The 21,044-nt window shown below is 43.7% G+C and overlaps 1 protein-coding gene and 1 long non-coding RNA gene across 7 annotated transcripts in view; one reads left to right on the top strand and one right to left on the bottom strand.

The window, feature by feature from the left end:
* Map2k5 (mitogen-activated protein kinase kinase 5) overlaps positions 1-21,044 on the bottom strand; it is a 226,839-nt gene that overhangs the window by 91,901 nt on the left and 113,894 nt on the right. For all 6 annotated transcript variants that reach the window (XM_021230404.2, XM_013117467.3, XM_021230405.2 and 3 more), the window contains 3 exons: positions 15,242-15,315; positions 14,268-14,318; positions 7,391-7,462 (listed from right to left, as the gene is read on the bottom strand). In XM_021230404.2, coding sequence (XP_021086063.1) covers positions 7,391-7,462; positions 14,268-14,318; positions 15,242-15,315 — 197 coding nt within the window. The remainder of the gene's footprint in view (positions 1-7,390; positions 7,463-14,267; positions 14,319-15,241; positions 15,316-21,044) is intronic.
* On the top strand, positions 362-3,123 carry LOC121137430. Its single transcript, XR_005874648.1, has 3 exons — positions 362-443; positions 1,375-1,617; positions 3,019-3,123. It is a non-coding gene; the product is annotated as an uncharacterized LOC121137430 (long non-coding RNA).

The following is a 21,044-nucleotide window of genomic DNA, read 5'->3' on the forward strand; positions in this document are numbered from 1 at the left end:
CTTGGGTAGTTCTAGCCCTCTCCAACAGCCATTCTCTGTCCACCTAGGAGTCTGAATGGTCATCTTGTGACTAACAGATAGGAAGCTTTTAGAATCGATTAACTTAGCAGACCACTAGCTTCCACCAACCCCAAAGCTAAGGATGTCGGGTCTATAAGAAAGCTTCCCCCATCCCTCTGTAACTGCTTCTCTGATGTACCACTGAGGTAAGTTAAACTTGCCTTGATTTATGACTTTCTTTGTTCTATAAAACTAGAAAACATCCCGAAACTGCGACCACATTGGAACACGGAATTCGGGATAACCTAAATCTGTGTTCTCCGACCAATGTTCCAGAATCCACTATTGTTTACTCCCTTTAAGATGAGAGCTGTGGTTTTTGTGCTGACACTGTATCCCTTTTGTTGCGTCTTCATGGCACCATGCCTCAAGTTGAGCATGAGGTGAATGGAAACTAACACCCACAATCTACTTATCTTTTGTCAACTTGGCTTATTTTTTTCCTAGATGTGAACATTTTAGAAGCTGCTTCCTGTTGAGGAGAGGATAGATAATGCCTCCATTTCCTCACTATGACCTGTCCCTACACTCTGGAGTAGATGAGGGAAACAGGTCCGGAGAGACTGTACTGCAGTCAAGGTTGGCTTAGGCTGCTGTGGCTGGGATGGAATTTGAATCTGGGTCTGCGGCTTTGACAAAGAGAAGTCACTTCTTCATACATGATGGCAAGTGATACTGTACAAAATGAATGGGCACTTATCAAACTTAAACTCCAGCCTTTGTTTCTCAGAGCTACTTTAAAACTATTATAAAGGTTGGAAATGCTGAGCCCAAAAGACTCTTGAGTACCTGCGAGGGCACTGGGATGGCACTGGATAATGTAGGTTGTAAGAGAAGCAGACTGCATTTGTATAAATGACTCAACTATGAGGCAGGAAATGTTTACGTGTTCAGCCAGATGGAGATGACAGTTAGAAGAACAAGGTGTTCCTCTCAGCTGCCGAGACCAGAGTCAGCATCATGAAGGATGCATATTCGAATTATAACTTGGGCAGATGAAGGAAAATAGCATCCATATGACAAGAGAATATCATAGTACACAGATTTGTTTTGGTAAAGGTAATGCTAAACTTTGAGAAAGGGCTGGGGGCACAGCTCAGTGGTAGAACATGTACTCTATGGAATGCCATCTCTAGCATACAAAAAAAGGCCTTAAGAAAAACTCTTGTCAAAACAATGGAGCCCATAGAAATCCTTAGACAGTGGTGTTACTTTGATGACAATGACCTTGTGTGGCTCTCTGAGTATGCTCTCCACCTATCTGGAGACATGTTTCTAAGCCGTGGTCCTTGCTTTCATCATTTAACACATCAGTCAAAGCACTTCAATAAAGCAGTGCCGGTGCTGAAGAGGGGCCTCGCAGGACTGGATGACACACCAATTAACCAAGCATGTCGAGCCAGCCTGCTCTGCGCCTCAGACTCAGGAGACTAGGAGGGAAGCTGCAAACAAAGGCAGAAAGAGCGGGGGACAAAGTGAAAAGAGCAAGTGTGTGCTGGAGAGGACCTGCAGTCTGGCTCCTGCAGAGACATCTATCAGGACGCCAACCCCACTGAGGTTTGTGAGAGCCCTCCTGACAGTCCCTCAGCAGAGACCCGTGGGCCTGGTGCCTTTCCAAGGGAAGGTTTTGTTTGTTTTGTTTACTGCATTTTAAATGGCTTATTTATTTATTGAGACAGGTTTACACTACATGCCCTGGCTGATCTGTCGCCCAACACAAAGAGTAGACAAGATCTGTCTGCTTCTGCCTCGTCAGTGCTGGGATTAAAGGTGTATTCTACCATGCTCAGCCTTTAGCTCCTACTCCCCAGCGTGTGTGTCTGTGTGCTGTGTGTACATATGTGTGAAGTATGTAAGGGAGCACATGTGGGCCACACTGAGTGTATCAGAGGTCAGAGGACCACTTTGTGATCATTGCACCTTTAAATAGGTTCCAAGGAACAAACTCAGGCCATCAGGTTTGCAGAGCAAGCACCTTACCCACTGGGCCATCCCAGAAGCCCCTTGTTTGTTTTTTAGAGATGAGGTCCTGCTGTGTATACATGTAGCCTCAGACTCAAGATCCTCCTGCCTCCACCTCTGGAGTACTGGGGTTACAGCTGAGCTCCACCATGCCAGGCTCCTGGTTCCTTTTAACAGCCATACTTTATGCTGGGCCCACAGGTTACTGGAGGGAGTGCACTGACTTTCCCCTCTGGAGAGGCCATCTTTTGAACACGTGGTTGTTTACTTCCTGTTTAGAGGTTTATGTTGTGACTCAAATGGTGTAACATGAACAATAATTAGTGAAAAACCAAGGGCTAGGCTCTCCTCGGCCCCTCTCTGCAAGACTAGGTAAGTACTGCATTGCTTAGGAAGTCAAGAAGCTGCCCCAGTATGTTTGGAATCCCCACCCTAAAGATTAGGCCAAACCCTTCAGACTAGGTGAAAATGAAGCTCTTGTTTTAGCAGGCCATGCCATTTTCACCCTCAAGTTTAGCCCTGAAGTACTGATAGCAGTACCAGGTGAACAAGTCTAAAAACTATCCAGTCATAAAATGGAGCCAGTGTGAGCTTTTTAAACATGGCAAACAAGTCTCCTGAGGTGGGAGGAAGCTTCCAGCTCTTCACAGCTTGGGATTCTGCGTACTTGCTGGTCTCATCTCTCTGTCCATTCCTTTACTCTCCATATCCACTCTTGGTGCCTTCTAACGGAAGAACTCAAGTCCGTGTGGATTTTCTTCCCCACTGCAAAGTGAGCCCACACAAACCCACGCTGAGACCTCCTTTATTTGGCTTCATAACCAATCCACATAAGGGGAGCCACCAAGATATAAGATCTGGGTGAAAAACAGTAAACATATAGCAGAGAAGGGTGGAATCCCGCCCCCGACCCAAGAAGTCACTGTCCTCAACTCAGGTTGAACAGTCTTATCTCAATCTTTGTGCTACTTTGCCAACTCCAAATATTTCATACAGATGACAACATCTGGAGGAGACCCACTTTATCCCAGGAGCAGAGGCTGCTGACCTGAGAGAAGACGGGACAGATAAAAAATAGTCTGATATTAAAGGTTCTTTGCTTAAGGCACAAATGTAGCTGTCTGTGATTCTTTTTATCTGTACACTTCAGTGGCATGTAGCATTATCTCTTATGAAAGAGTGTGGCGAGAGGTCTTGTTATGACTCCCCATGGGACCATGACAGCACATTAACAGGGAGGGAAGGGGCAGCAGGAAGGAGCTGCCAAGGATGAACCTTGGAGTGGAAGGTTTACAGAACAGGAGGCAGGGTCCTAGGGACCTCAGCAGACACAGGAAACGCCCATTTGTCTCTATTCAATTCCCGGGTGATTCTGGGAAACGCCCTTGCTTGGTTTCCTATTCAGCTGTCTACCTTTTACTCTTCATCACAGGTTCTCTATGAGAATGAACCGGTTGGCTCAAAACACCCTGAGAAAGGTGTGTGCTCGTGCCAGGAGACTGTTGAGACTTCACCTTCCTACCTGTCAACTAATCCCCCCTTAAGGGTTTACAGTAGTCCACTTTGGAGAGGGCTGAATGGGTGGGGAAGGGATCTCCATTTGGTCCCTCCTGCTCCTGGTGGCAGGCAACCTTCAGATCAATCCCCCTGTCAATCCCCTGCCCTCAGCCACACCTTTGCTGAGGCCTTCAGGGTTCTAGCGTCTTTCTGGTTATGTGGTTGGTGCTTTGGCATTTATATGGGTGAAAAAAAGATGAATGAATGAAGCTTCTATTTTGGGGAGGACACACAGAGTCATTTTACAAGTGAGACCAGAGGCAAAGCTCTTTGAACGTGCTGATTGCAGTTAGGATGCAATTTATTCCTCAGATTTTAAAATGCCATTGCAACACACACTTCTGTCAGGTGTGTGTGTGTGTGTGTGTGTGTGTGTGTGTGTGTGTGTATGTGTGTGTGTCTCGCACGTTTGTGTATGTGTGAAGGCAGAGGTCACCCTCAGGTAACACCCTTTAAGTCTTAAAGTTTAAGGGGTTTTTAACACATGGTTCTTCACTGGGAGCTTGAGATCCATGATTTGGCCAGGCTGGCTGGCTGGTCACCCCGGTTAGTTCTCTCTGTGTTCTTAGTGCTGGGCTGACCAGCAGGCTCCACCAGCCTGCATTTCTGTGTGAGTCAAGTTGGGAACTGAACGCAGGTCCTTGTGCCTGTGTGGAAAGTGCTTCACTGATTCAGCTATCTCTCCCACCCTGTTTTTTTCTTTTCTTTTTCTTTTTTATGTAGCTCGTCTATCCTAGAACTCATGATCCTCCTGCCTCAGTCTTGAATGCTGGGATTACAGGCATTTGTCTGCAGTGGTTTTGAATAGTATGTATCACATTTAGACCAACTATACACTGGTAAAAAGAAAGAGGAGCCCAGTCTTGCAGTTCTCATTGTGACCTACGTTCTCAGGCCCTTTGGCTGTCATTTCCCACCCCAAGAACGAAGGTGTCCTGAACGCCACAACACTTCAGCTACAGGATCCAAATCTTCTCCCTTCTGCGTTTCTTCACCTTAGACCCCAGATACATTCGGTGTGAAACCTGTGCCAAAGGCTGCCCTCTAGTCTCTAATGACTTTTGCTCCACTACTTAAGCTGGTCATTTGTCACTTGCTTGCCCTCTAAGAGACAGGGACAGCCACCCCATATCCTTTTAGATGACCCTTAGGTAAGCACCCTGCCCCTCTCGGCCACTCAAGGCATACTTCACCTTCCCACCTACCTCACAACCCATCCCTTCTCACCCACTGATGAACACAGAGCATCGAGGAGCTCAGCTATCTCTCACCCTCACCCAACTATGGGGTTCTCCTGCGCTACACTTCACCGTACTCCTGGCACCCAATCACCCACACTCAAAGTTGACTTTTCTCACAGTTCCCTGCACCCTTTGTAAAGGCAAACAGTCTGTTTTCTTCAGTGTTCCGGAGACCAGTTTGCCTCCAGGACACATGCACACACTGGCAATCTCCCTAACTGCAATGCAGTGCCTCTTTTCATTAGGCTTCATATTCCCAGTGCCTAGCAAGATACTGAGGATACATACTTCAATATATTACCTTTATTGGGCATATTCCAATCTTTCTGATCCTGTTTCCACTCCTGACCTTCTATAGTCACACTTCACAGAGCACTATGTGATCCACTAAAAGCTGAAGTCAGATCACTCACTCAGGGCAACATCTGAAGCCCTGAACCTGGCGGTATGTGACCTAGTCCCCAGTCACCTTTCTTATTTGCTTTCCCCCAGCCTTTACATTGATAACTCCACTCTAGTCAGGCGGGGCTCTTTTTCTCTTTATGAGACTAGTCAAGTACAGTAGTGAGAAGGAGGAACAACCAATTGATATCATTCACTACTTCCTTTAGACTAGCCTGGATATGCTTTCTTTCTTTTTCCTTTTTTGTTTTTATTTGTTTTCAAGACAGGGTTTCTCTGTGTCACCCTGGATGTCCTTGAACTCGTAGAGATGCGCCTGCCTCTGACTCCCAAGTGCTGGGATCAAAGGTGTGTGCTGCCACCACCCACAGCCAGATATACTTTTTTTTTTTTTTTTTGGTTTTTACGAGACAGGGTTTCTCTGTATTGTTTCGGAGGTCCAGCCCAGCCTCGAACTCACAGAGATCCGCCTGCCTCTGCCTCCCGAGTGCTGGGATTAAAGGCGTGCGCCACCGCCGCCTGGCCAGATATACATTTTTAATGGCACTTAAAAAAAAAAAAAGAATGGTATCATATAGCCCAATCTGGCTTCCAACCCACTATGCATCTGATAAGGACGATCTTGAACTTCTGATCCTCTTGCCTCCATCCCTGAATGCTGGAATCACATCCCAGTCATATGCCACACTAGCAAGTAAACCAGGGCTTCATGTATGCTATGCAATTACTCTCTCAACTGAGCAACATTCCCAACCCTCTTAACGATGCTTCTATGCTTCCAACAGGTGAGGGTGCACCTCTACCCCCAGCACACAGTTCTGCTGCTGCTGCTGCTGAACTACAGGAAAGATAACAGCAGCAGAGCAGCAGAATGTTAGTCTACACTGGAGCTCAGATCTCACTATTGCACAGGGAAGGAAATGACCTGGTGGGGACTGCAGGCTGGCCCCGGGCCACCTAGGAAACTAGTACCAAAGCAAGTACTATAACCTGGGTCTCCCACAGGTCACAATTAGTTTCCCTTGAAACAGGCTAATACTAGAACAAGCCTCGGGATCCTGCTGAGGGCTGGGCCCTGAGGTCTACCCGCTAACTTCAGCCTCTGGGCTGCTGTGCACACACTACAGCTCCTCTTAGATTACCTTTCGGGAAAGGCAGAAGAATATGGTTTAATAAACATTGAGCATTTGACTTTGGCATTCTTCCTGCTGTGCAGGTGAGCTGGGTCTGAAGATATTTCCTTCCAAATACAATGGTATTCAAGCGTTACAAAGATCATAGAAAATGTATTTGACCAAACAAAAGCAATGGGGTTGTGATGGAAACTCGATCTGTGGTGTTATTTAAACATGTTTCTATTTTTTTAAAAAAAGGCTTCCTTGATGGGAATGGACAGAATTGAAAAGCTGTTCTGAAAGCCCCAGTGAGTGCCCAGGTTGTCTAGGACTGCAATTCCAGTAAGCCAGGTGTCTCTCTAATGCGAGTTGTATGGCTATTTCCTTGCATGAGTTCTAATGGGGCTGCACCTGGCTCACTGAGGAAAAAATCCATTCTAAATACAGCAACGAAGAGTAAAGACATGAAATTATACTACATACATCCCCATCACACCACCTCCACCCCACATGCACATGCTGTTTAGTAGGATGCAGCAGTTTTTTTTTAAAGGAAGAAAATGATATATGCCATATGTACAACATATGTATCCACATGGCTACAGCTAATCTCTTAAAACCCTCCCCTTTGGATGTCACACATGCACATTCCAAGGCTGCCATCACCCTGTGATGTTATGGAATCCCCTTTCAGAGAACGGGGCTCCAAACTAAGCAGGGCTCTCACCCAGGGAACAGTTCCCTCACACACATTCTCAGAGCCTTGGGCTGAACTGGTCTTGGGTGGGGGTGGGGGAACTGGCAAATCTGTGCTTTTAACAAGCACTTCAGGTATGTCTTCCACAGGTGATATGTGAGAAGCAGTGCTGTGGAATAATGTAGACTCAGTCAAAAGTCACATGGGAAATCAACATAAAGACTTCAGAGTCAGATTATGCATGTGTGCAGAACACACTGGGTGGGTTTGTGTTATTCTTTCAAAGTCTTCACTCTTCCCAATGGGATGTATTAGTACAGATATATCAATGATGACAAACAGCAAAACAAACATACCTCCATGAATGAGATTCCTAAGCTCCACACATCAGAGTGGATTCCATACTGCTCTCCTGAAATTCTTTCTGGCTGTAAGAAAGCAGGAGAGAGCTTGTGAGCAGCTGAAAGTTACACCAGGCAGAACACACTGAATGTGAGCTCAACATGGGGAACCACCAACAGTTGCATGGCATTTACACTCAGCAAAACAATTTCCCATGTATGCATATATGCATTCTAGAAGCAACAGAGAATCTTGCACACAGTCCCTATGAGGAAGACTACTGTCACTGTTTCACAGATCAAGAGAGTGAGGGGTCCAGTTAATGTGACAAGGTAGCAAAGGAGTTAGGACTTGGACCCTATATCTATCTCCCTCTAATCCGATGATCTTAACTGGGGATGGACAAATTGTGTAAGGTTGTATATGACTTACTTGGATTTGGACAGAAGGGTCTTGAAGACTACAGCTTGTTTTATTTTTAACTTTTTATCTGGAAATACTTTCAATTGTACAGGAGGGTGGAGATTCAGGTTGGTGCAAACAGCAGCCATAGTTCATCTCCCTAGATTCACCTCCTGTCACTGTTTGATTCCATGCAGTAGAGTTTCTTCTAATAGGTATCAAGGTGCCACATGGGACTCCTGCCCTCCCTCCTTGGGTTGTATAGCAGGTGCCTGGTCCAGAAAGCTCTGCCATGCTCACTCTTCACCAGGAAGAGGTGTATACTAAGTGAGTGCCTCCTGCTCTGTTCTTCCAGGATTTGGCCTCCCATAGATTACTTACATAATGTTTACAATAATCAGACAAATTACTGAATTTAAAAAATGAGGTCCAATCAAAGTACAATAGTTGCTCAAGTCCATAGAGCTAGTCATGGCAGGGCTGAGATCCTAATCCACACCCCATTCATTATCCAGTCTTACTCAGCTTTACAGGACCTAGGAGGTATTTGTGTGGAACTGATCATCCAGTTATGACTGCCATTGTTATCATCAACATGGCCTACACACTCACTCTCACTCTCACTCTCTCTGTCTCTCTCTCTCTCTCTCTGTCTCTCTCTCTCTGTCTCTCTCTCTCTCTCTCTCTCTCTCTCTCTCTCTCTCGTACAATTTAAACAACAAAAAGAACTTATGATGATGCACTTTCTAAAACCCTGTAGACTTGTTAAAGAAACAATCAAATGTTGTCTCTCTCCCTATCCTTTTCCCCTTCCTCTCTGGTTTTTCCTCCTACTGGATGGCAGTTCTCAAGCTGTTGTGTTTATCTAGAACACAGAGAAAACAAACAAAGGGAAGTGGCACTCCCATACAAAATATCTGGGCAGGCTGGATGATGAGATTACATACATTTGCTTCATTTGCACACTGAGCTCCCAAAAACAACCTGAGAACTGAAACTAAAACACAGACAACTGAATTAAGAGAAGAAAAATATAAAGATGAAAATATTCACAAATATTAGTTGGCAATAAGCGATGTCCTTAAGACAAGGTTCTGGATGCCTCTAGATGGAGAACTTATCACAGCATCAGAAAAACAAGATCTCTGGTGGAGGACAAGCAAATGGAGGCAGAAAGCTCCGAGGCCCACTCAACAACACACAAGGTAGACGCAGGCCTCCGTGACCAACTTAAGCATAAGATGAGTCTTGGAACCTCATGAATGTACAGAGTTAGGATATGACAGCCTGAGGCTTCATAATCTAAAACAGGGCTCACACTGCAGCCACAGTGGCATACCCTGTCCTCTCCCCTCAAGTACAATATGAAGGAAGATAAAACCTACCATCAGGTACTGTATTGCTGACAGAAGGGCTACAGTCAAAAGGCCGGCTGGTGTTACTTCTTCCCCGGACAGCTGTCAACAGTGTAGACAGCTATCTAATAAGGACAACGCAGCTCTTGTCTAGAGCACCTCTGTGTGACTCAGCAAAGGGCACATAAAACCAAGCCAAACAAAAATCCTGGCCAGTTTCTGAATACACCCCAAAAGCTGAATCTACAGAGGATTTTCAAGGCAGCATCTTCAAACTAGCACACGCCACTCCCTCCAGCTATTGCCTGTGACTGGGCGTTTAGCCAGGACCCATATTTAGTTAACGGATTCCAGGACTGTTTACAACACAACACTCCTGGGTATAACTGTCAGGAGCAGGAAGGCAGCAAGGTACATATTTTATCTCTTCTGAAAAGGGGGTTGCTGTTCAGTCGGGCTGCTCTGAAAATTACCAAACCAGGTGCACGTAACTCAGGCTAGCATGCTATCCACAGGTGTACTGCGGTGGCCAGAATTTTCTTTTACGTGGGCAAGGCCAGATCCCCACACAGCAAAATGGTCAAGCAGGGTCAAAGAGCAGTACTGCAGACTGAACTTTTTAATCCTCCCTCTGCTGTTTCCAATATGCTACCAAGTCCAGTGAGGCCTTTAAGAAAGATGTAGTTTTATTTTGTGTGTGCGCGTGTGCGTGCGTGTGTGTGCATGCACACGGGTGCCCATTGAAGGCCAGCTGGCTTGGAACTGGAGTTAAGGGTGATTTTGAACTGCCTGATGTGGGAGTTACACACCAAAGCTGGGGCACCTGCAAGGGCAGTGACGCTTATAGCCACTGAGCCATCTCCCCTAAGAGTGTCTGGGGCTGTGCACACCCACTCTCCTCTTTTAAGTGTGCAATCCTGAGTCTGTGTGCGTATGCTGTTCTCCCCACCATTCTTCATGCTGCCTTGTCTGTCGTTTTTCCTTAGTCCGCCTTAGAGGTCTGTTGCTGCTGTTCCTGGAGATGTTTTCTGCAACCTAAGGTAGAGAGGCCACTCCAGACCATGTTCTCAGTGTGAAGTCCTGTGTCCAACTGGCGCATGTATGGCCAGGCAAAGCTGTGCAGGTCCAGCTCTGGTCATAGCCTGCTCTGTCCTCATCTTCCTCTTGCTTCTCTGCTCAGCTCTGAGGTTCCTTCTGGTTCCGGATGGGGAAGTGCAGCTTCCGAGTGCATGTGACCCTACCCAGAAAGGAGCAGGCTGGGTTTTCAGCAATGGAGGGGAGGGGGAGCCTGACATTGCCTTCAGCATCACATACTCTCTTCTGTTAGACTTCACTCAAGACCCATGGGGAGTGGGGGAGGTTCCCCGGTCTCTTGAGCTTTTTAGTGCTTTCTGGATGGTTTGAAGCTCTTTTTTTTAATTTAATTTATTATATAAATAAAATATTTAATCTTATCATATATTTATTTTATTGTTTTACATGTCGAAATATTTGAGCATCACATGTGTGCCTGGTGTCAGGGGAGGTCAGAACAGTGTATTGGATCCCATGGAAATAGAGTTACAGATAGTCGTGAGCCACCATCTGGGTTCTGGGAACAGAACCCAGGTCCTCTGCAAGAGCAGCCAATATCCTTAACAACTGAACCACCTCTGCGGTCCAAGTTTGAAGCTTTTAAAACTAGCATTCCTTTTTCAGTAATAGAGTTGGCCCAAATAACCCGCTATTTGAAGAAATGAGTTCTAATGTCCTAACTAGGTCCTGCCTCCCATGTCCTGCCAACTCTGAGATAGTGGGAGACAGTTACTTCTTCTGTGGACGTCTCTGTAAAATGAAGATGACAATAAAAATGTATATGTACCACAGCATTGTGTGAGGATAAAACATAATGTCCTCAACAGAGAAATGCCACATGGGAGTGCTCAGCAAATACCAGGTCTTTGTGATGGTCGCCACGGCCAGTTGAACTAGAACATGCAATCTGAGTAGGCTCGTGTCCAGCTAAAGACATTTGCAAGGACTATCACAGCCTGCGCATGGAAACAAAAACAAACTTCTAAAGCAGCCACATAGGGGCTAAGAACAGTCATTTAGACTCTGATTCCCAAGGATATTATTTGAGAAACATCTTGGAAATTTTCAGTATTCTGAAACCATGACATCAAAATTTTTGACTTGATTACTCTGTATCTGTGTGCGTACAGGAACACGTAGAAGCCAAGGGAGGGCACGGAGTGTCTTCCTCTAGTACTCCCTGCCCTACTCGGGTGACAAAATGGTTTTTTCCTCAACTTGTAGCTCATGTGTGTCCCAGCCCCTGAAACCTTCCTGTCCCTGCCTCTCAGTGCTGGGGTTCCAGGCACAAATGAAAGCACCCCAGCTTGTACTTGAGTGCATGGATCCAAACTCTGGTCTTTATACTTATGCCATAAGTGCTCTCCCGGCTGAGCTGTCTGTCCACTCCTACCTTCTCCTCTGAGTCTCTGCCTATGCACAGTACTCTATCTCATGTTCCTTTAAAAACAAACAAACAAACTAGCAGCATGAAGATCAAGCCCACTGATCAGTGCCTTCTGTACATCCTATTACAACTGTACACTGTAGCACTCTTAATTTCTAGGTATATGCTTGGTACACTAAAGATTCAATTATGCCATGTTCAGTGGTGCCATTCATGAGGTGTCTTTCTAATTTCACCCGTGTCTCCTCTGTTTTCACAGCATGGAATATGTTCAGTGGAGACCAGCTCATGTAGCTGAAGGTACTGGATATGTACTTTACTGGCATATACTAGGGATTGGAAAATGTATTTTTCTGCAAAAGGCCAGCCTCGAAATAGTTTTCACTTAGAGGGCTGCATGCAACTGTACAACTGCTCAGCTGCTGCTGTGGTACTACTGAAGTCACACCCAGTCCTAAACTAACAGTCCTGCCACATTCCAGTAAAACTGTACTCAAAACAGGCCTGGGCTGATGTGATGGTGCACACTTTAATCCCAGGACTAGGGATGCAGAGGCAGGTTAGCCAGAGCTGTACGGAGAGACCTTGTCTCAAAAACAAACAAAAACTTTTAAAATAATTAATGAATATTATAAACAAATAATAAAAGCAAATGAAGAAATAAAAAGTGAGCAAACAAAACAGAGGTCCAGGAGCTTTAGTTTGGTAACATTTGGCATAGAATCCCATGTGGAACTCAGAACTATAGACTATAAGAGCTAAAACAGTAAAATAGGGGTTTACATAAAGCTAAAGAACCCTGCCCTTCTCCCAAGAGAGTAGCAGCATGGGCAGCAGCTGGGTCAGTGCTGCACTGTAGTAATGGAGGGCTGTTTCCAGGCACCCCCACGGCCAGCCTTTGGCAAGGACTTGGCCAACTAGAGCCTATTAAATCAAGCAAAGCTCCAGCTCCTCACTCCTTCATTATTTCCCTCCTTGGCATGTTAGGCTTTCTGCAGCTTGAACTACAAAGTTGATGACTAGAATTCACTCACCCAAGAAACAAAGCAATTTCAGCTTTGCCAATCTGAGCTAACATTTCATATTTTTAATCCTCACACTTTCAATTAACATATGGACGCATCACATTCATCCATAAACAAAAAGGGAAAAAAGTAATTTCTTTAATGTACACCTGGGAAAGACAACTGTAATCTGGATTTGCAGCTCAGATGTGATGCAATTTAATTATCAGAGCAATTTAAAGCTACCAAGAACATGATGGGCAGTTGAGAAGTTGTTTCATGGATAGCTTTTTTTTTCCTTTTCAAGGCACCGTGTTTTTCATATTCACAGAGGCCGACATTCAGTAGGGCTCTGATAACTAGAAGAGTAACTCACCAATGTCAATCACCCTGGGAGAGCCATAGAGGAGACTAACTTTTAAAAAGCAGACACAATAACTTTCATAACTGATCTACTTTTTCTACATTAATTAGAGAAAAAGTAAAATACGAATCTTCTTAAAAACAATGAAAAGTGAAATAAACTATTTTGACCACCTGAAAGAAAATGAAATGCCCTGCATTGTTCTGAGAATAACAAGTTGTAGACCCAGGTTCTGCCTACATCAAAGATCTTTTAATGATGATAACATATGAACAAAAAAAAATACTGAAAATAAATTCCATGGTTCTGGACTGGCAGGATGGTTCTGCAGGTAGGGGCAGCAGATTCTGAGCCTGACACCCTGAGCTGGACCCTCAGGATCCACATGGTGGATGGAGCTATCCACATCTGCATGGCACCTCTCAATAAGTAAATGAAAACATAATATATTTTAAAGGATCTATGGTATACCCACACTAAAGTCTTTTAAGTGTGCGATAGCAAAAGCAACCAAAGGCTCTTTAACCTGAGAGGGATTACTTACATAAATCTGGAACCATCGTGGCAAAAACCAATCCTAAACACTGACATAAAAACCACAGTCCAGAGGGAAAGGGAGGAAAGGGGGAGGGGTGAAAATTAAAAACTAACAAACAAGCAAACAGACTTGGAAAAATGATACCAGAAAAGTGCTCTCTTTGGTTCCCTCCACTCCCACTGACTCTTGAAGAGATTAAGAAATCAACAAACTCAACATTTTTACAGTCACAAATAAGTTCTCATTTGAAATATTAAGAAAAAGAAATGGAACAACTTATGATGTCTGCATGAATTTAACAACTAAGAAAAAATGTAGAGAAAACTAGGTGTGGAACCTTAACATTGGGAGATCAACAGGTAAAGAGTGATTACATCAGTAATTTAATTTGGATCTAGTGATGAGGTATGTTCATTCCTATCTTCAGAACAAACAACTGATGTTACTGACTGATGCTTTGGTATTTATTAGGGTTTATTAGGGTTAATTAAATAAGCTGTGTAAAAAAGTAGGATTAAGCTTCAAAACTCAGCTGTTTCACCCTTGAACCTACAAGTAAAGTCAACGAAGTCAGATAACTTGATAGCTTGATCACAAGGCCTTGCATGTTCTCAAAAGATCTGAAAACTGGAGGGTGACTGCATTGACTTTGTGATTTATGACTTACTAGGCAAAAGTGGTGGAATTAATTTAAGAATTATACATTTCCAAGTACATAAAGATAAAGTTGTTGGCTTTAAATGTTATTTTTGCATAAGTTTACTTACTGCCATATAAGCATTTGTTCCAACATACGTCTTGGCTATAGAATTCACCAGCTATGAGACAAAACGGTCTGTTAGAACAATATAAAGATAATGTGGAAATAAAATGGGCAATTATTCCCCATTTAACCTACAATCAGCACTCCTATAAATCAACTAAAAATTATGTAAAAGGGAACAAATTCATCCACAAAGGCATTAAAAATGATTAAATCTCTCTTTTCTTTTGGATGTGATTTCCAATTTAAACAAGCACAGCATTACGGTTTATAGCAGATAACCTTAAACAATTCACTTAAGCGTGATGCTCAGCGCTTTAGTGCCCCAAACCCGCCTGAAATAAAAAGTCAATTTGAAGTAGAATTTGAACACCCTCATCTTTCAGTCAGATGGCTGAGGATGTGAATGGAGCCCCATGCGTTCCCAGGATGAGATGAACTGGAGAGGCTGGAGGGATAACAGACTTTGACAACTCATAATGCGAAGATGACCTTCGCTTTGGTCTTCGTGTTTGGATGGGAGGAAAGGTGGCTGCAATTCAAATCAACATCACAGCACGCGCATGGGTCACTATCACTGGGGTTCTCAGGGGAGGCCCAAAATGGAAATTAATTAAAATTGGTGCTGCACATCGCAATGGCCCTCCACTATTGTTGCGCCCAATATTAATTTTTATTGTGGGCCAGTTGGGCTCCCCAGACACGGCTCCCTCGCTGTCCTCCCTTTTGTCTGGCCAGAGCGCTTTCATAGCCAAGCTGCATAGCAATGAAGTTTGCTATTCGTGAGTAGTAATTACAATATCAGCAGTTTTTACTGTCATTAAACAATGAACAATCATATTCTGATGAAGGAAACTCGCTCAGAGATTAAAAAATGAATAACGTGTGCCCGGCGACGAGCAGACACGCAGTTCCTGTTTTTCTGGAAGCTAGGTGATTTTCAATCGATGGGGCAGGCTGAACAGCAAAAAGACCTACCTGTGTGCTAACACCGAAGTCACAGAGCTTGACCTGTCCGCCTGTGTTCACAAGCATGTTGGAGGGTTTCACATCTAAAAGGGATCAGAAAAGCTTCAGTGACCAATTCCATATTGACACGGCTTGTTTTTTAAAAAGCACACATGTGCACCATGTAACACTGTAGAAATGGCGTCCTAGGTTCACCCAAACTTGAACCACAAATTTATTACAAAGCTTTTATCTGGAAGCAGAAGGTCAAAACCTATCAAATGAAAGTTGACTCAAACCTTGACTTGCAGCAATAGGAAATACCCCCATTATCCTGCTCCATACTTACTCGGAAAGAGCAGCTAGATAAGAAAAAAGGCAACCTTTTACAACATAAATGCACTAAAAGGGTTTGTTTACACTGTGTGTGTACCCACTAAGTTAGGATTCCCATATAAAAAGCAGTAAAGACAAAGGAGGGGAACCAAAACCAAAACAATAAACAAAACCCCACCCATACATCACCAGGTTCAAGCTGAGGGAAACAATGAGAAAATGACACACTATCATACCATTACCTGTGCTTTTGGTGACAAATGCTACTTGGAATACTACTTAGAAATTGATCTGAAGATGTGTGTCACACATGCATGCACTATGAACCTTTCTTTCATTTATCCTTCTCCTTCCAAAGTCATTGTTGACTACTGTTACAGTTACCAAGGCAGTCAGACAGTCAGTAAATAATGACACGAAGGGTCCCTGTGAGCATCACCACTGACAACAATATTCCTGAATTCTGGAATTCAGGGAGGGCACAAAAACGATACAAGAAAGACAAGCGCGATGGAACAAATAGCACATGCATTAACATTTCATCTTGAATAGTCAAAGTAGTCTAGCACAGGCAGCTAGTTATCCAGTAACCCTGACTAGACTAAGTTTTGGCAAAATATTTTAAAAATAATTCTGCAGATGAGTTAATCTCCCTTAATCTTCTAGCCTGCAGTAAGGTATATACCATCAAGTCATCTTGCTAAGAGTACATATTTAACTCAAGTTTCAAGTTCCAACTCTAAAACTGACAGCTAATAGGCTGTACTCAGTATGTGAGAGGCAGTGAAGAGGGGGTTTCTTACACACAAATTATTCAGTACTGTCTGACACCAAAGGCAAACTCCATGGAAGCAGGAACTTGAATCTCTTCTACTGACTGCCTCCTCCCCAGCCTCTGGAAGATGGATGGGCAGTGATCAGCGATCAGCGAATGCTCAATGAAAGGAGGAAGTAGAATGAATGGAAACCATGATCTCATAGAATCATCTTTATGTGGTTGTGTCTGCTTTAGTGAGGAGGTAACTGGAAGCGGTCTCTGTAGTCTGCACTTCAAGTGAAGTGCATTATAATGACAGCTGAGGTGGGGAGGGACTCTTTGGGTCTAAGTTGGCATATACAGGTTGGCACTAGCCATTGCCAACTCTCAATCTGATTCCCATACAACACTATCATTTTAACCTGTAAGTATGCCACTGACCACATTATTTCTCTCCTTAAAGATGAGGTTAAATATATTCCTTAACATATTTTCACTCTCCAAGAATAGAGTTGTGGGTTTGTGTGCATTTTGTTGCTGTTTGTTGCTAAGGCAGAGCCTTGCTCTGTAGACTGGGCTGGATTCTATTTGTCCTAGTTTGTTTTCTCGTGCTCTGATAAACACCATAACCTAAAGCAGCTTGGGGAGGAAAGGTGTTTACTTCATCCTATAGCTTACACTCCGTCACTGAGGGAAGCCAGGGCAGCAGCTCAAGCAGGAGTTTGGAGACAGGACAGAAGCAGAAACCATGGGGGGATGCAACTTATTGGTTTGCTCACATTGGCTTACTCAGCCCACTTTTTTATATAATCCAAGACTATCTGCCCGGGATGGCACTGCCCACAGTAGCTGGGCCCTCCATGTCAATCAATCAAGAATGATTGCCTACAAGACAATCTGATGGAGGCATATTCTCAGCTGAGGTTTCCTCTTCCTAGGTAACTTGAGGTTGTGTCAAATTGACAAAAAACAAATAAACAGAAACACTAAGTCAGCACACTTATGGTCCTCCATCCTTGGCCTCTGAAGTGCTCGGATTATAGTAAACATCGACACACCTGGTTCTGTGTTGAACTTTCAAATGTGCTCAGTATTCAGTAGGACATGGCATAGCCAGCCAGAGACATATGAGCTATCCTTTGCCAAACTGAAGCTCATCTTAAATTCTACTTAACCTGGCTTTATATTGCAAATCAACTTCTTATTATAGGCCCTCAATTTTGAATAGTTTAAATTTGGATCATCTACTGTCTTATGTTTGGAATTTAGGATTAATATGGCTACCACAAGTACCTCCCTCCCTGATGCACTAACCTCTCAGGCCACCATCATGACTTCCTTTGAAGCACTTGTCTGGAACTGAGCATGTCACACTTCACTAGGCGTTTACTCTCTAGTGTCATCACCACAAGAAATGAATTCACAGGGTTGGAATATGCTTCCCACATCTTCATACCTATTCCCTTTTCACACAGGGTCTTGCTCACTGGGAGATGTTTTATGAAGACATTAAACTTACTAACATAAATGCCCCTTTACAAGCAGAATCTTCAAGCATAATCAGAACACAATAGATTCTTTTCACAAAGTCAGTGGATTCAGGTGGAGACAGAGATATACTTCCGTCTTTCTGACCATGCACAAACTTGCCATGTGACTTTGGACTTGGCTTGTGACATTTTAGCTTCTAGGTCTGGAGGGAGATAAGTTACTTTGTCAGAACTGAAAAACTATAAGGATTAGCTGAGACAGTGGATAAAACAGTGCTTTTTAAACTGTCAATACTATAAATCAAAGTAGAAAATTTCCAAAGCACAGTAAGTAGAATTTATAAAACAACTTGACATTAAGGAAACTTTCTTGCCAGACCAGTTGAATGCATTCCTCCAGAGGCTACTGAACCAATGTCCCCAATTTTATATTTCTATAATACCTGTTTAACACAACAAAGTGATTCTTTAGGACCTATGCCAGTGTTGCCCATTCCCTGAAGACTTCCAAAATCAACCAGAAACACAAGGCCTTCCTGTTAGACTCCAGGGTCGAGTATGAGCTGATGCCGCCTCTGTACCTCCCGCTCTGCCCACTCTGGCTCATCTGCCAGACACGCTCTTGCTTAGTGGTTACTAGGCCTAGAATGTTCTGCCCCCTCGTTTACTGGTAGCTAACTCCTTCATTTTCCTTAAATTCTTGCTTAAATGTTACTGTGTAACTCAGCCTTACAAGCCTACAGCTCCCTCCCCTTTCCTTGGTTTAATTCTCTCTTTAGTGTTTAGCATTAGCGACACCTGTATCTTCACACAGGAATCTGCACTTCCTGTTTCTCTGCTGGGTTGGAAAGCTCCACCAGGGCACACTTTTCACTCCATGTCTGGAGTGGTGTTTGGTAGACACAGGAACCATGTAGAAGCTAGGGTGAACGATGAGGCTCCTTGAGTGGACTGGCCTGCTCTGCCAGAGGCATGCATTTGGCCTGAGATGGTGGCGCATCTTTGACTTAATGGGACACTCTTTAGAATTGCAACATTCCTAAATGAGTCTTCATTGTGAGACAAGTCCACAGTTGTTTAAAGATGTTCACATAGCAAATACTTACTATTACTTCATCAGTAAAGACATGGTGAGAGACACAAGCCAGACCCTGCCTGGGGCCTCTGCAGGTGTACCCACAGCTATGCAGGGCTGTTAATATACCCCAAAAGGCTGCTCAGGAGACAAAGTACAGCGTATGCATTCTCTGCCATTTCCCTTCTCAACAAACAGTATGAGTCTTATAAATACAGTGAGTCATGCAACCAAATGGCTCCAAAGCCGGGCTGTGTGCTTTTTTGTTTGTTTGTTTTTACGAGACAGGGTTTCTCTGTATTATTTTGGAGGCTGTGGGTCCAGCCTAGCCTCAAACTCACAGAGATCCGCCTGCCTCTGCCTCCCGAGTGCTGGGATTAAAGGCGTGCGCCACCACCGCCCGGCCAGGCTGTGTTTTTAAAACCTGGCGCTTTTTAGGCTCGATCTCAGACTAAATTGGAAACTAGTCAAGCGAGCATCGAGAAAAGACCAAAGGAACCCACTTCTCTTTGCTTCTGAGTAAACATCTGCAAAGTTAAGAATATGTCAAGAATTTTTGTTGTTTTTTATTTCACTTTAATTTTTGGAGTCCTTTAATTCATTAAAAAAAAAGTTCCACTGTAACCATTTTGCATGTTGCTTGAGAGTCTGGCAAATGTAGCCACCAGGTGACCACAACTGAGACAGGAGTTATTTCCATCACCCCTCAAGGCCATCTGTGCTCTGCTGCAGCCCACACTGCCCTGGCCTTCAGCTCTGGTCAACCACTGAGTGGCTCCTGTCATTACCAGTTTGTCATTCCCCACACATTATAAATTCCAAAATCTGCTGCTACATTTGCTTTAAGACTGGTGTTTGTTTGCTTTAAGAAGACTGACGACTGGTATTCAGGTACACATCTGTCATTACACTAAGAGACTCTTTTTCCTTTTTTTTAACCTCTAAATATATTTTACATTTTAATTCATTTTTTGAGAATTTTATACACAAATACAATGTATTTTGATCATATCCATCCCTCTCTACTCCCCTCTGATTATGTGCCCCTCCCAACTTCACGTCTTAAATTTTTTTTAATCCTGCCTGGGTAATCTGTTGGGACCATACCCCTGAAGAAAACGGGCCCCCTCAATTGCCAATAGCTCCTCAGATAGAAGTTGGGACTTTGTGAACCCTTCTATCCATGCTGGATTGATCTTGTATAGGCAACCACCGTAAGCTCATGAGTGCAGTGCAATGCAGTACTCGTGAATGCAAAAGTATGTGCGTGCACGCGTGCAATTGTGTGTGTGTGTGTGTGTGTGAACTTTCTCTTACCATGTGAATCCCAGAGATTAAACTCGGGTTGTCATGTTTGGCAGCAAGTGCTTTTATCCACTGAGCATCTCAGTAGGTCCTCATTTAAGAATTTTATTTTCGTTCCTTACTTGTTATTTTGACCTTAGAGCACAAGCCAATGCAAATCATTCAAAGCAGTGGTTCTCAACCTTCCTAACGCTGCAACCATTTAGTACAATTCTGTATGTTGTGTTGACCCCAATAAATTATTTTCATTGCTACTTCATAACTGTAATTTTACTACTGTCACTAAAAGTAATGTAAATATCTGATATGCAGGATGGTCTTAGGTGACCCCCTGAAACAGCCATTTGACCCACATGTTGTGAACCACTGTTTTAAAGATACAAGAGCTGGGGCTGAAGAGATGGCTCAGAGGTTAAGAGCACTGACTGCTCTTCCAGAGGTCCTGAGTTCAATTCCCAGCAACCACATGGTGGCTCACAACCATCTGTAATGAGATCTGGCGCCCTCTTCTGGTATGTGCAGACATACATGAAGGCAGGATGTTGTATTCATAATAAATAAATCTTAAAAAAAAAAAAGATACAAGAGCTGGAGATTACATTAGAGCTTTGAAGGTAGATCCCTTTAAATGTTGGCCAAGAAGAGCTTCCTTGATTTTTGTTCTCCTTTATGCTGTACACATAATCCACTTTATGGCTGAGCTATCAAGAAGCCTAGTATACAGTCACTGCCTTTACTACATCAAGTTTTCATATCACATACGTAAATTCTATGCCTCCCAGGAAGAGCTCCAGCAATACTGAGATCATTTCTCTGTTTCCAAAAAGTCACAGACATCTGATTGGGCATAAAGATTACTTCAGAGGAGAC

Source organism: Mesocricetus auratus, unplaced genomic scaffold, assembly GCF_017639785.1.
Source record: "Mesocricetus auratus isolate SY011 unplaced genomic scaffold, BCM_Maur_2.0 Super-Scaffold_100691, whole genome shotgun sequence".
Lineage (NCBI taxonomy): Eukaryota > Metazoa > Chordata > Mammalia > Rodentia > Cricetidae > Mesocricetus > Mesocricetus auratus.